The sequence below is a fragment of the Lipotes vexillifer genome, unplaced genomic scaffold (assembly GCF_000442215.2).
Source record: "Lipotes vexillifer unplaced genomic scaffold, Lipotes_vexillifer_v1.1 scaffold91, whole genome shotgun sequence".
NCBI lineage: Eukaryota > Metazoa > Chordata > Mammalia > Artiodactyla > Lipotidae > Lipotes > Lipotes vexillifer.
Window position 1 is genome coordinate 1,323,412 of NW_006777583.1, and position 13,595 is coordinate 1,337,006.

Genomic DNA, 13,595 nt, shown 5'->3' on the forward strand with positions numbered 1-13,595 from the left:
TGCGGAGCACAGGCTCCAGACGCGCAGGCTCAGTGGCCATGGTTCACGGGCCCAGCCGCTCCACGGCATGTGGGATCTTCCCGGACCGGGGCACAAACCCGTGTCGCCTGCATCGGCAGGTGGACTCTCAACCACTGCACCACCAGGGAAGCCCATGTGTCATATTTTAGATTCTACATATAAGTGATATCATATGGTATTCGTATTTCTCTTTCTGAATTACTTCACTTAGTATGATAATCTCTAGTTGCATCCATGTTGCTGCAAATGGCATTATTTCGTTCTTTTTTATGGCTGAGTAGTATTCCATTGTATATATGTACCACATCTTCTTTATCCATTCCTCTGTCAATGGACCTTTAGGCTGTTTCCATGCCTTGGCTATTGTGAATAGTACTGCTATGAACATAGGGGTAACGTATCTTTTTGAATTATAGTTTTGTCCAGATATATGCCCAGGAATAGATTGTGGATCATATGGTAATTCTATTTTTAGTTTTTTGAGGAATCTTCATACTGTTTTCCATAGAGGCTGTACCAACTTAACATTCCCACCAACAGTGTAGGAGGGTTCCCTTCTCTCCACACTCTCTCCAGCATTTGTTATTTGTAGACTTTTTAATGATGGCCATTCTGACTGGTGTGAGGTGGCACCTCATTGTAGTTTTTTTTTTTTTTCAGTACGCGGGCCTCTCACTGTTGTGGCCTCTCCCGTTGCGGAGCACAGGCTCCAGATGCGCAGGCTCAGCAGCCATAGCTCACGGGCCCAGCCACTCCGTGGCATGTGGGATCTTCCCGGACCGGGGCACAAACCCGTGTCCCCTGCATCGGCAGGTGGACTCTCAACCACTGCGCCACTAGGGAAGCCCTCATTGTAGTTTTGATTTGCATTTCTCTAATAATTAGCAATGTTGAGCATCTTTTCATGACAAGACCAAAATTTAAGACTCATCCAGTTTTAAACTTCTTCCCTTCCCCACCTTGGGATCTGTAATTTATAAACATAGGGGGTAGGAATTCTTGTTAGTTTCTTCTTTTTTTCTTGCTCTTTTTCAACAAGCTAGATGCTGATTGTGGTCCTTCCAGGGTTGGGATGTGAAGGCAATGATGAAGAGTGAGTGGGTTAGGAGATGGAGGGTTAAGACTTGGTCTTACCAGATGGGCACAGTTCTGGGCTGGCACCAGTGATCTCTGGGTGTGGCAGGTTACAAATGCCTGTTGTTCTTTCTCTATGGGACACCATTGATAGCTCTACAGAGACTCATTGCAGGACAGTTCTCTCACTTCAGGTGATCTGAGTGGCCCTTCAGCTGCCTACTCTCACCTCCCTCATGTTCTGCTTTCTGTGATGCTGAGATGAGGTGGTATCATCCCAGCAGGAAACACTCCAGCAAAGGGACCTCTTCTGGGAGACTAGTATCTGATTCCCTTCTGCACAGTCCACACTGGGCCCATGAGGAATGTGCTTCTTTGTCCAGCTATTATTTGAGGGCAGCTGAATCTCACTGAGACCCTCTCTCCTCAATCACCTGCTCCAACCATTTTCCAGTTTTTCATGAGTGAGCCAGTCCCAATCAGTCCCTATTTCCCCAAATCACTAAGTGACACATGTCAAGTGACCTTGAAGCTGTTTATCCCCTCTTACTTGGCTTGAGTAGAAAGAAAGAAGGACTTCCTCCCTTCCCCTATGAGATTGGAAAGGAGAAAAACTACAGCACCCTGGCAACTTTTTCTCTTAACCCAACAGAAAGATAGGCAAAGGATTTGAATGGGCATTTTATGAAAAGGAAAACCAGTAAAGGTATGAAAAGAAGCTAGACTATACCAGTAAACAGAGAAAGACGAATTAAACAAAACTTAAGGTATAATTTTTATACTCCAGCTCAGCAAAAGTTAAAAATATAAATTTTGTAAAGATATTAGGAAAACATATACACTTACAATGTTTATGTGAGTAAATACTGATGGAGTCTTTTAGGAAAGTGATTTTGCAGTATATATTAAAATTAAAAGTCTATATACCTTTTAACCCCACCAGACCTGCTTCCAGGTATCTGTCCTAGAGAAACACCAGCAAAAATACTCAAATATCCAAGTACTGATGGTTTATTAATGCATTATTTGTAATTTTTAAAAAATTGAATGTCCATCAAAATGGGAATAGCAAAATAAAAAGTGATGGACATCAAACAAAAAATGGATGCAAGGATTAAATAAAATAAGCTGTGGTGACATGTGGGAAAGATTTCAAAGACATGTTAAGTGAAAAAAAAGCAGTGTAAAAACTTTTATTAATGATACATTGATGTAAGAAAATGGAAAAATCAGGGATATTTCTTTGTATACATATACTCATATTTGTAAATGCATAGAAAAAAGTTCAGACCATTTCAAACTGATGAATGATTGCTTTTGGAGAGGACCTGAGGCTTCCCCTGGAAGAGAAGCAGGGTCAGGTAGAACTTTTAACATCCACAATGAGAGTATGTTACATGTTTAATTACACATGATTTACAAAATAATTTAAAATGTAATAAAATGAACGGAGTTGTTAGAGGTAATTTTTAAGATAATCTCAAGTATAATACTCTATACTGATAGCTGGATATACTAATCCTCAGAAGGGTCTATAAGAGCATTCATTGTCATTAAACAATATTTTTCATATTAAGGGTAGTTCTCTATAATAATTACATCTAAATGTCTGTTAAATGACAATTAAGAAATCTTTGCTATGGTTGTGAACTTCTAAGATGACACATACAATTATGCTTTTCAGATAATAAATCAGACAAATTTCAACACAGAGCACCTTGACTTTATTATAATAATAATTAGCCAAGGGCTTCCCTGGTGGCGCAGTGGTTGAGAGTCCGCCTGCCGATGCAGGGGACACGGGTTCGTGCCCCAGTCTGGGAAGATCCCACGTGCCGTGGAGCGGCTGGGTCCGTGAGCCATGGCCGCTGAGCCTGTGCATCTGGAGCCTGTGCTCCACAACGGGAGAGGCCACAACAGTGAGAGGCCCATGTACGCAAAAAAAAATAATAATAATAATTAGCCAATTTGAGCTGATATGGTAATATGCATATGAGAACTGCAACCAATATTCTCTGAGAAGTAAATATTTTATTTCTGGCAGTTGGTTCTATACAATTTAAATTGCATTTCACTTTTAGGACATTATGTGTAAGCTATTCTCAAATGACATATAGTTTAAAACATATTTTCCCTTATGGTGTTTATTTTTAAATCATAGTATGTGTGTTGTTGAATCACATAACTTAGTAAAAATTATTATAATTCTGGAAAGATTAAATGTGGGAACCATAACTATAATTATATGAATGTTACTTATTTTCCCTGTTTAGTACCTACATGAAAATGGGATTGTCCATCGTGATCTCAAACCAGAGAATCTTCTCTATGCAACTCCAGCCCCAGATGCACCACTCAAAATTGGTATGTTTCCTGATGTCTTATGATCCCTTTTCCCAAAGCAGAAGAAATTTATTCCACGGAATTTGTAAATATTGCTCTGTCCAGTTTTGCCTCCATTCAATTTCCTCAAATATTGGTGTCTGTAAAGGAATAATGCATTATTTTGGAAGTCTGTGCTCTTTCCTGGAATATTTACCTGAATTAGTGCATAGAAGGTGGTGCTTCATTGCTGGACACACAAAGGAATCACAGCTCTCGGAAATGACAGGGACTTCAGGAGGTGACCTTGTATTTTGTAGATAAGTTTATATAGTAGAAAATCACAGATTACATGTGATTTTATTGCACAAGTTAGTTGGAGCTTCTTATTGCACAAGTTAGTTGGAGCTTAATTTTAGGTAATGAAGAACTTTGACACAAAATGCTTAGTACATATCAGTGAATTTGGGCTCTGAATCATTTGTTTATATGAACAGAGATAAATTGAGATCTGTATTTCCCAAAGTACACTCCACAGAACACTGGTCCTCAGTTGAGTGAACCATTCCCCCTTCCCTTTGGTGGGGGGAATGGTTTGTGGAGGTACTAAGTTTGGTCAAGTAAGTTAAGAAACGCCAACTTACAGTTAAACAAGATTTTTATTTCTGCAGGACTTCTGAGAAAGTTAAAAATGCTAATGTGTAGAGTGACATCTAAATTAGTGTCTGTGAGGCTTTTTCCAAACTTTATTTGACTCTGGAAACCTTGGTTTGGTTTTTTTCCCCCAGTAAGCACTCTGAAGAACTACAAAGATGATTTGGGAAGTTCTGATCTACCCAAAGAGATCATTAAATCATCATTTTAGAAAAACGTAGATTAAATTTTACTTTCCATGTCCCTTACAGAGCAAATCTTTGTTTGCAAAAATAATTACAAAATTTATTTTAGGTGAAATCTCCTTAGTAGAATCTCTATTAAATCCTCTAAAGGGTATTGCTTTTTTGGCGCTGTCCTTTATAATGCTAATCTGATGAGTTCACTGCATTTATAAATGTTAACACTTTTGAAAATTAAGTTGTACATATCATGGAAGAGCTCAGACAACATAATGTGCTTTATGAATGCAAGAACCTAAAGAAAAAATACTGAAGTCGTGCTGGGCAGCCAGCTTGTTCTCATAATCACTCCTGAAAGGCAGTGGGCAGCAGGGAGGCTTCCATTTCCTTTAACATCACTTTCAAAGATTTTATCCTTCAAGAAATTTCTTTAAATGGATGGATAGATACTAATTTAGACAGGAGAGCCTTTCTTTCTGAAGGACTTCCTGCTGCTTTTTCTGATAAGGATCAGCACCTCCATGGAAATGTGGGTTTATCTTTGAAGTCTAAAATGGCATCAATTCTGTACCTGCCTCTCTTGAAGAATGGCCTTGAACTGTTTCCTTATGTTTCCTGGGTTAGAAGGATGTAGCCCAGCAAATAGACCATAATGGTAGCAACTTTTATTAATGTTTTATCTAGGTACCATTCTGAGAAATAAATGAGAATTTTTGCACAAAGTTATATGTTCCTCATACAAGAGTAAATTCTTATCCGTCAAATATACTAGAGAACAAAATTATTTATTTTGAAGCAGAATAAACCTTTGATATTTCTGTTCATTTTACTGACATTTACAAAAGCCTAATTTTTTATTTTGATTTCTTCCAGTGGATTAAAAGTTCTGAATTATATCAATAATTTTATACTGTCTTTTAGAGTTAGTTTCAAATCTCAGAATTAATATTAGACAAAATATATATGTGTCACAACTATTATTTCAAGAAGAAATAGCTTATTTACTAAAAGCTAGTAATTATAGAGAAGAGCATAACATGTATTTGGGAGTCATGGGGTATTTTTTTTCCAATTTAAAGCAAGGCATGAATTATTATTTAGTTTTTTTAGTTTACTCTCCCAGGTGACTGGCCCCTATCTCTATCCACCCCAATGTCAAATACAAATAAATAAGTTTTACTTTGAATAACAAAAAAGTAATCTGTCATCATATAAAAGCTGAGAAAAGACTCGCTTCATTAAATTTTTTTCTTGTCTCAGCTGATTTTGGACTCTCTAAAATCGTGGAACATCAAGTGCTCATGAAGACAGTATGTGGAACCCCAGGGTACTGCGGTATGTTCTTTAATACCGATATTTTACTTTTATTGTATTCAGTGATCTGATTTTTTTTTTAACTCCTAATATCTCTATTTGAAACACAATTTGATGTAAGTCTCCATGAGGAAGGCATATATAAATGACACTCAGACCACCTGTTGTTCTGCATGAGGGGTTCAATGATGTTGATTTTAGGGCACCCCTGTTAAGACAGCAGTGGGGGAGAGGGGCCCTCAGAAGGAAGGACTGGGTGTTCTGTACCTGCTTTTAGGTAGTAGCTACTCTTGGACCCACTCAGGAATAGAAAGACAGTCACCGGGGAAAAGGGCAGGGAAACAGCATTGTGGTTGGCATTAAAGCCATGAGCCCTTTGTTACTTTACTTATTTTCTTTTACTCAGGAAGGTGTGTGAGTAGAGCATATATCATTAATTCCGATGGTGTATAAGACTACAGTGAGAGAGGGGTAGCCCGTAGTTCTCATGGATGGCACTGGCCTAGCCTCACTAGGACAATGGCTTTATGTGGGGTTTCACCGCCAGAGTCCCCCAGAGATGAGCTGTGGGACAGTCCTCCCATCCTCTTGCCCAGTCTCCCAGGATGGGCTGAAGGTACCCTGAGTACAGTTCATAATCCAGAGACAGAACAATAGCATTTGATCCAAGCCAGCATGAAGCTCGCCCTTCTTTCCTTGACAGCTATGTTAATCTGGCAACAACCTAAAAGCCAATAAAGCTTGCAAAAATTATCAAGAATTTGTAAAGTTTTTGTGACTAATGAATATGTCACAAATTAATTAAAATTTGGATTATAAAGAAAAGAGACAAGACTTCAAGTTACCAGTCATAAGATTTGTTATCATTTTCTCTTAGAATCATCGTCTTTTTTATACAAATCTTCCTTCACTCGCTCATCTCTTCAGCAAAATCACCTGCTGTATTTCAGGCCAGTGCCTGGCACCAGGAAGATGCATTTCTTGCCTCCACCCCCATCCCCAGGGGTTCACAATCTATAGGGGAGCAGACATGAAACCAAAAAAGTATCGCACCTTAGGAAATACCAGGTTATGCATATGGAAAGGCCTTTATGGAGACACAGGAGAAGAGTGGTATTTGGAGTTATCTGTCTTATTCTTCTATGGCATTTATATTTGTTAGTCACCCCACCTCAGAAATAGGCACATAAGAACTACATTACTAACTCATTGTAACAACTTTTGAATTCATAGAAATCAGACTGGAGAGGTGCAGTAAGATAGTCACTGAAGCAAATGTATGATCAAATTCACAGAATTTTAGTGCTGAAAGAAACTTTAATATTCATTTACTAACATTTTCATTTTACTAAGGTCAAAAGAGTATGACTTCCCCAAGATTCCACATCTAGTTATTAGTGGATCAGGGATGAGAATCCTGGTATACAAGGTCCTAAAAAAACAGATTTATAGAATTCCCTATTCAAAAAAGCAACATAAATAAATCAATATAGTTTTCCCTCATAGAAATATTTATCATTTATTGCTTTTAGTTTAAAATGTTCTCTATTTTAATTTTTGAAGCCTCAAAAGTATTACTTGGTCATTGTAAGAAGTGAAAATCCAAACGTGTATTCAATATTAACAGCCTCATTCATTCTTCCACACCAGTCTCCATGTTTCCATGTTCACATAAACATTTTATAATTTTGATTTTAACTAGTTAGTTTCCCTGGTCTAAAATAATAATATTTTAGATTACTTTCTTGCAGCTAAATTGTTCATAAATCCAGTAAGTACACAGAATTGTGTACCTATCTTTCTGTTAAATCTTTACATTGTGCCAAATATTCTTCTTCTGGATCTTAAGATCCTTGAGGACAGGAGTAATTTATCAATTAGGAGTAAATTCAGAAAACTTAAAATAACTATGGCTTAAACAAGACAGAAGTTAATTTTTCTGATGCTAGAGGTCTAGAGATAGGCAATCCTGATGGGTTCCACAGCTATGGCTCTGCAGGTGTGGTGGATCTCAGTGTCAGGGATTCAGACTTTTCCTGTCTTACTCTACCATTCCTGAGTATGTTTCCTCACAGTCCAAAATGGCTGCTTCAAATCAGTCATTATATCTGCATTCTACACAACCAGAAGGAAAAAAATCTAAAAAAGAGTGCACATTTTCACTGTTAAACAGGCTTGCTGAAGCCCCACATGTCACTTCCACTTATATCTTATTACCCAGTACTTAGTTATAGCCTCCACACTGCCAGGGAAACTGGCAATATGTCCCTTGGCTGCACGTGCTGCTGTCCCAAATGAATTCAGGGTTCTGTTACAAAGAATGAATATTGCATTAGACGAGTCACTATCTCTACCACAGGCTTATGAGTAAGATTTTCATTCTCAGAAAAAAATGTGAGGACTTCCCTCGTAGTCCAGTGGTTAAGAATCCGCCTTCCAATGCAGGGGACATGTGTTCGATCCCTGGTCTGGGAACTAAGATCCCACAAGCTGCAGGGCGACTAAGCCCGCATGCTCTAGAGCCCAAGCGCCACAACTAAAAAGAAACCCGCGTGCCGCCACTAAGACCTGATGCAGCCAAATAAATTAATAAGTAAATAAATATTTTTTTCATGTGGAAACCATTGCAGTATGTTCCCTATAGGCATGGTCTTTTTCATTTTCCTTAGAACTGTTAGCGGACAGCCTATCACCCTTCCCTTCTAATGATGCCGTGTGCACTTTTCCTTTCTCTAATTCATATGTCCTTATTTGTCCTCATCCTGAATTTCTTTCCTGCCTCCAGATTGCCAACAATATGGAAAAAAATAAGAACCTTGAATTTAGTACTATATGCCAAATGGGGTTGCCTGTTTGTGACCACTAATTGCTGACCAATTGACAGAAGCATTGAAAGAGGATTGAGAAAAGAATGAGGCAACAAATTAAGGATTTCCCACAAGAATAAAGCTGGTGGACAATTTAGTAATCATTATCTAATACTGAACAATAAGTATTCCAGGGAGGTAGGTAGGTTGGAGAAATTCTCTGAGACTTGAGCAGCCCTGAAATTGAAGGATCAGGGAGAACTTACCCTAGTGATCTCTCAGGGTCCCTGCCGTGACTAAGAGATAGCAGTCCTTTTAGTGGCTTTAATAATAGTGATAAGAGGGACTTCCCCAATGGTCCAGTGGTAAAGAATCCGCCTTCCAATGCAGGGGATGCGGGTTTGATCCCTGGTTGGGGAAGTAAGATCCCACATGCCAAGGGGCAACTAAGCCCGCGCGCCACAGCTACTGAGCCCATGTACCTCAACAAGTGAGCCTGCGTACCACAAACTACAGAGCCTATGCACTCTGGAGCCCACGCACCATAACTACAGAGAGAAAACCTGCATGCCGCAACTAGAGAGAAGCCTGCATGCTGCAAAGAAGATCCCACGTGCAGCCGAAATATAAATAAATTAATTAATAATAATAATAATAGTGATAAGAGCAAATCTTTCTTGCAACAGTACAGAATGGCCATTTTATGAATGAATGATTCATTCGCTGATAAAATGAACATTGAATGTCTAATAGACTCCACGTTAGTCACTGAGATTATAAGAGTGAACACAGTATGATCTTGCCCTTTAAGGATTTCATAGGCTACAAAAGAAGAAAGACCTGTACACATAAATCAGAATTTGTTGTAATAAGTTATATATTTATCTGAGCCAAAGGCTCAAGCATGCAGAGGGGAGGGAACAATTAATCCTTCTTAGATGGGCCTTTACAGAGGAGGGGTACTAAAGGATTAGTAGGAGTTCAACAAGTGAAGAGGTGGCCACAAGGCATTGTTTGTCAGCAAGCACAGGAAGAGAAAAGTCAGAGGAGTGGTAGCATTTGAAAAGTTCAGGGACTGTTACTTTGTCGCTTTGCATGACTGGAACATAGAGTCTTTGGTACAGAGAATACAGATGGACTTGGAAAAGTAGGATGGACCAAATTTTAAAAGAATCTGTACATTAGGCTAAGGAATTCAGACTTGCTTTGGTAGATAATAGTGATCCAGCAAAGGTTCTTTTTTTTTTTTTTTGCGGTACGCGGGCTTCTCACTGCTGTGGCCTCTCCCGTTGCGTAGCACAGGCTCCGGGCGCGCAGGCTCAGCGGCCATGGCTCACAGGCCCAGCCGCTCCGCGGCATGTGAGATCTTCCCGGACCGGGGCACGAACCCGTGTCCCCTGCATCGGCAGGCAGACTCTCAACCACTGTGCCACCAGGGAAGCCCAAGCAGCAAAGGTTCTTAATCAGGGCAATTATATTTTTAAATCAAACCTGTATTTTATAAATACCTTGATAATGACAGATGGATTTGAGAGAGAAAAGAGATCAAAAGAAGACAAATTAGAAAGCTATTGTAAATGCTCTTTCCGGTCACTCCATAAACAGCTTCTCAGTGAATAATGTATTCAACCTACTCCTAAATCCAATCGTTTATTTTTTTAATATAAAGTTATTGTAGGGCTTCCCTGGTGGCACAGTGGTTGAGAGTCCACCTGCCGATGCAGGGGACACGGGTTCGTGCCCCAGTCCGGGAAGATCCCACATGCCGCAGAGCGGCTGGGCCCATGAGCCATGGCCGCTGAGCCTGCACGTCCGGAGCCTGTGCTCCGCAACGGGAGAGGCCACAACAGTGAGAGGCTCGCGTACCGCAAAAAAAAAAAATATTGTAAAAATACTATTTCAGACGCTTGTCTTTGCCATCTTATAAGACAGGCCCATCTTACAGATAATGCCATCTCATAATGGAGGCTTATTTTCCATTTGCTATTTTTTTCCCCTGCAGATATCCATATCACCCTTGAGGCTGTGTAATGGGGAAAAAGGGAATTGAGTGGTTGAACAAGATCAAGATAATCCTTCCACTCTGCTATAGGTAGAGACTCATCAGGAAGTAGTAATTTGCTATATTATACAAAAAGGAGGAGAAAGCAGCAAGGAAGCTGGGGCAGGGGTGGAGATTGAGAGAGAAAATATAAGTGCTTGTGGACTCTGAAGTGCTAAACGTACGTGTGGAATTACTATTATATAGGCTGAGGCAGGCTTAGAAATCAAAAACAAGAAAGTTCAATGTATTTAATTTAAAAAATAAAGTTCATAATATATATAAAGAGGGAGGACTTCCCTGTTGGTGCAGTGGTTAGGAATCTGCCTGCCAGTGCAGGGGACACAGTTTCAAGCCCTGGTCCAGGAAGATCCCATGTGCCATGGAGCAACTAAACCCGTGCACCACAACTACTGAGCCCGCATGCCACAACTACTGAAGCCCGTGCACCTAGAGCCTGTGCTCCAAAGCAAGAGAAGCCACCGCAGTGAGAAGCCCACGTACTGCAACAATGCCACTAGAGAAAGCCCGTGCGCAGCACCAAAGACCCAGCACAACCTAAAAATAAATAAATAAACTTAAAAAAAAATAATATATATAAAGAGCCATATATTCATACATACTCTTGGTCCAAAGGAAATACACTAGAATATTACCTCCAAGTGGGAGCAAAGGAGGGGGCAGGATTTTAGGGATACACTGAAAGCATTGAAAAAGCTGAGTTAGGGACAAACAGAAGTCCTAGTAACACCAGGGCACAGGAAGTAGGTGACCTAGAGCGGAGGAAAGATGCAGGGTTTTGAATTTTTTTTAATATAATATAGTAATATTTATATTCATCTGTCTTATAAACAATTAGACCATTTATAGACAAGGCTGAAGCCCTCTTTGAGAATCAACCTCAATTCTAGCCCTTTCTCCCTTCACCACATATAAGTACTGTCATCAGTTTGCCATGTAGCCTTCTGAGAATATTTAGGTGAGGCGGAAACTGTTCATTTATAGAATGATCTGGAAACTAAACACAAGAGCAAAACTGGCAAGGATCACTGTCGTGCTATGGAAAGCATTACTTTACACAGAGACTTTACGTTTAACTTGGAACAGTGACAGAGAGGGAAAGGCTGACCTTGTTTCCTTGCTTGATGTAAAGACGATTACATCCTCGGTCAATTATCCTTATGTACGCTGCGTCTAGTTTTTTGAATAGAAGTGTTTTTTCAATTACATCTTTGGAGAGAGTGGGTATTTATGTTATACCATCTGTCATTTGTCAGGAAATTAAAAAAGGAAAGTTACCTAATCAGTCTCACTTATAGAACCTTTGCCCCAGGCTATTAATAACAGAGAGTTCTCCTATAAGTGAATCTCAAAAGAAAAACTATCATGGATGCTGTGTGTTTAAGCAAATACTCATTATTTCCTGGGAAATCTGCCTGGCAAAACTAAACTCCAGGCCAGAAAACTAAAATTTGTTATCCAGATAAATGGAATCAATGACTAGTGCTCTAACATAGTCCATGAGGGGGTCAACATTGAAGAAGTTCTCAAAATCTTGCTGTTGGGAAAAGAAACAGGTCTCAAGAAAAAAAAATCCATTGGGCCATGGCTCCTGATAAATGTGCTACAATGTAACTATGCAATATTACTTCCAAAATATCTTAACTGGTTCAGATATTTGAGGCTTGAATTCTGTGGGTGTTCAGACCTACCCGTGCCCATCACAGAAAAGAAATACAAGCTGTTAGAGTAAAAAAGAAACCAGTGTGGAAGTTGTTAGATAAAAGAATGTTTCTGTCTAATACCAAGTATCTAATTTATTTATAGGCTGAGTTAATGAAACTATATGTGTTCATATTTTACACTCCTACTTGTCTGTTTATCCAAATTCTATTTTCAGGGTCTAGAAGCTATTAAGAATTTATTTCCTCTTGGCATTTGCCAGGTCTCATTATTATAGGGATAATCCTTCCTTGTTACCACATGCTATGTTCTAAAGAAATAACCTATTACATTCACTCTACGAAAATTACAATTTTCAACAGTCTACAGTCAGAAGAGATTTCTATCTACATGCACACACACTACCATGAAAAATATTGGAAAATTTAAATGAGATAAAAGAAGTAAATTTAATAGTCTAAAATACAAGCTTTCAGAATAGTTTCATGTTTTCATTCTTTTCTAGAACACCAAATAGTTAAGGTGAAATAATGAGTACCCAATTACATTGATAATCTAATCAAGTAGGGGATTATCTCGCCTGAGAGCTAATTAAAAACCCACAGTGATACGTTCCTTTTTGCAATGAACTTTAAAAAAAAAAAAAAACTAGAAGAAATAAACATATAGTAAAATGTCATCTGCACTGTGTGTAAGTTTCCCCTTGACAGGCTGGTGTGTGTACACTAGGGTTCCCATGGGGCTTGTTGACAATAGGAAGGGAGTAGGGAAGGCTCGAGGAAGAAAGCAAAGAACGATAAGCAGATTGGTCCCAGGTCCATCTCCCCTTCCTGAGCACAGCCCTTCGTTTTCCCTGAGATATGCTAAGTCCCCAAGCCATCATAGGATTGTCCCCGGCGTGCTAGCCGTGCCTGATCCAAATGAACAAGTGCCAGGTAAATGGAAAAGTGGGACTGGGGATAGACACAGGAGTGATGAGGAAAGGTTGTAGCTCATCCTGTTCTTGATCTTGTAAAGGACAGGGACTCTGCAGGTTGAGTGCAGGCTTGTTTTAAGCTGTCTTGGAAATTTTAAACTTAGAGGAAAATGAGTCTCTTGGGGCCTTTGTATTGGTCTGATACTGACCTAAACAAAGGGTATTCTGTGGAACTTTATTCTTTTCTCGTTTAGTAAATATTTATTAAACTCCTGTTATGCACCAGGCACTGTTCTAGGTGATATAGCAGCGATATAACAGTGAAAAAATTTCTTTAAGAAAGGTACATTTTAGTGGGAGAAGACAAATAATGAACAAAGTAAATGTGTAAATTATATAAAAAGAGGGTATAATTTCTACGGAAGAATATAGAGTTGGGAAAGGGGATAGGAAGTGCTGGGAGCCTGAGTTAATATTTAAACAGGTGTGATCAGTGAAGGCTTCACCTGAGAAGGGAACATAAGAGCAAAGACTTGAAAGAGGTAAGGGAGAGAGCAAGCAACATGGATATCTAGGGAAAG

General features: G+C 39.3%; 1 protein-coding gene across 1 annotated transcript in view; it reads left to right on the forward strand.

Moving 5' to 3' along the window:
* The window catches only part of CAMK4 (calcium/calmodulin dependent protein kinase IV), a 224,016-nt gene that overhangs the window by 190,293 nt on the left and 20,128 nt on the right, over nt 1-13,595 (forward strand). The window contains exons 6-7 of the mRNA XM_007451190.1: nt 3,369-3,459; nt 5,514-5,588. Coding sequence (XP_007451252.1) covers nt 3,369-3,459; nt 5,514-5,588 — 166 coding nt within the window. The remainder of the gene's footprint in view (nt 1-3,368; nt 3,460-5,513; nt 5,589-13,595) is intronic.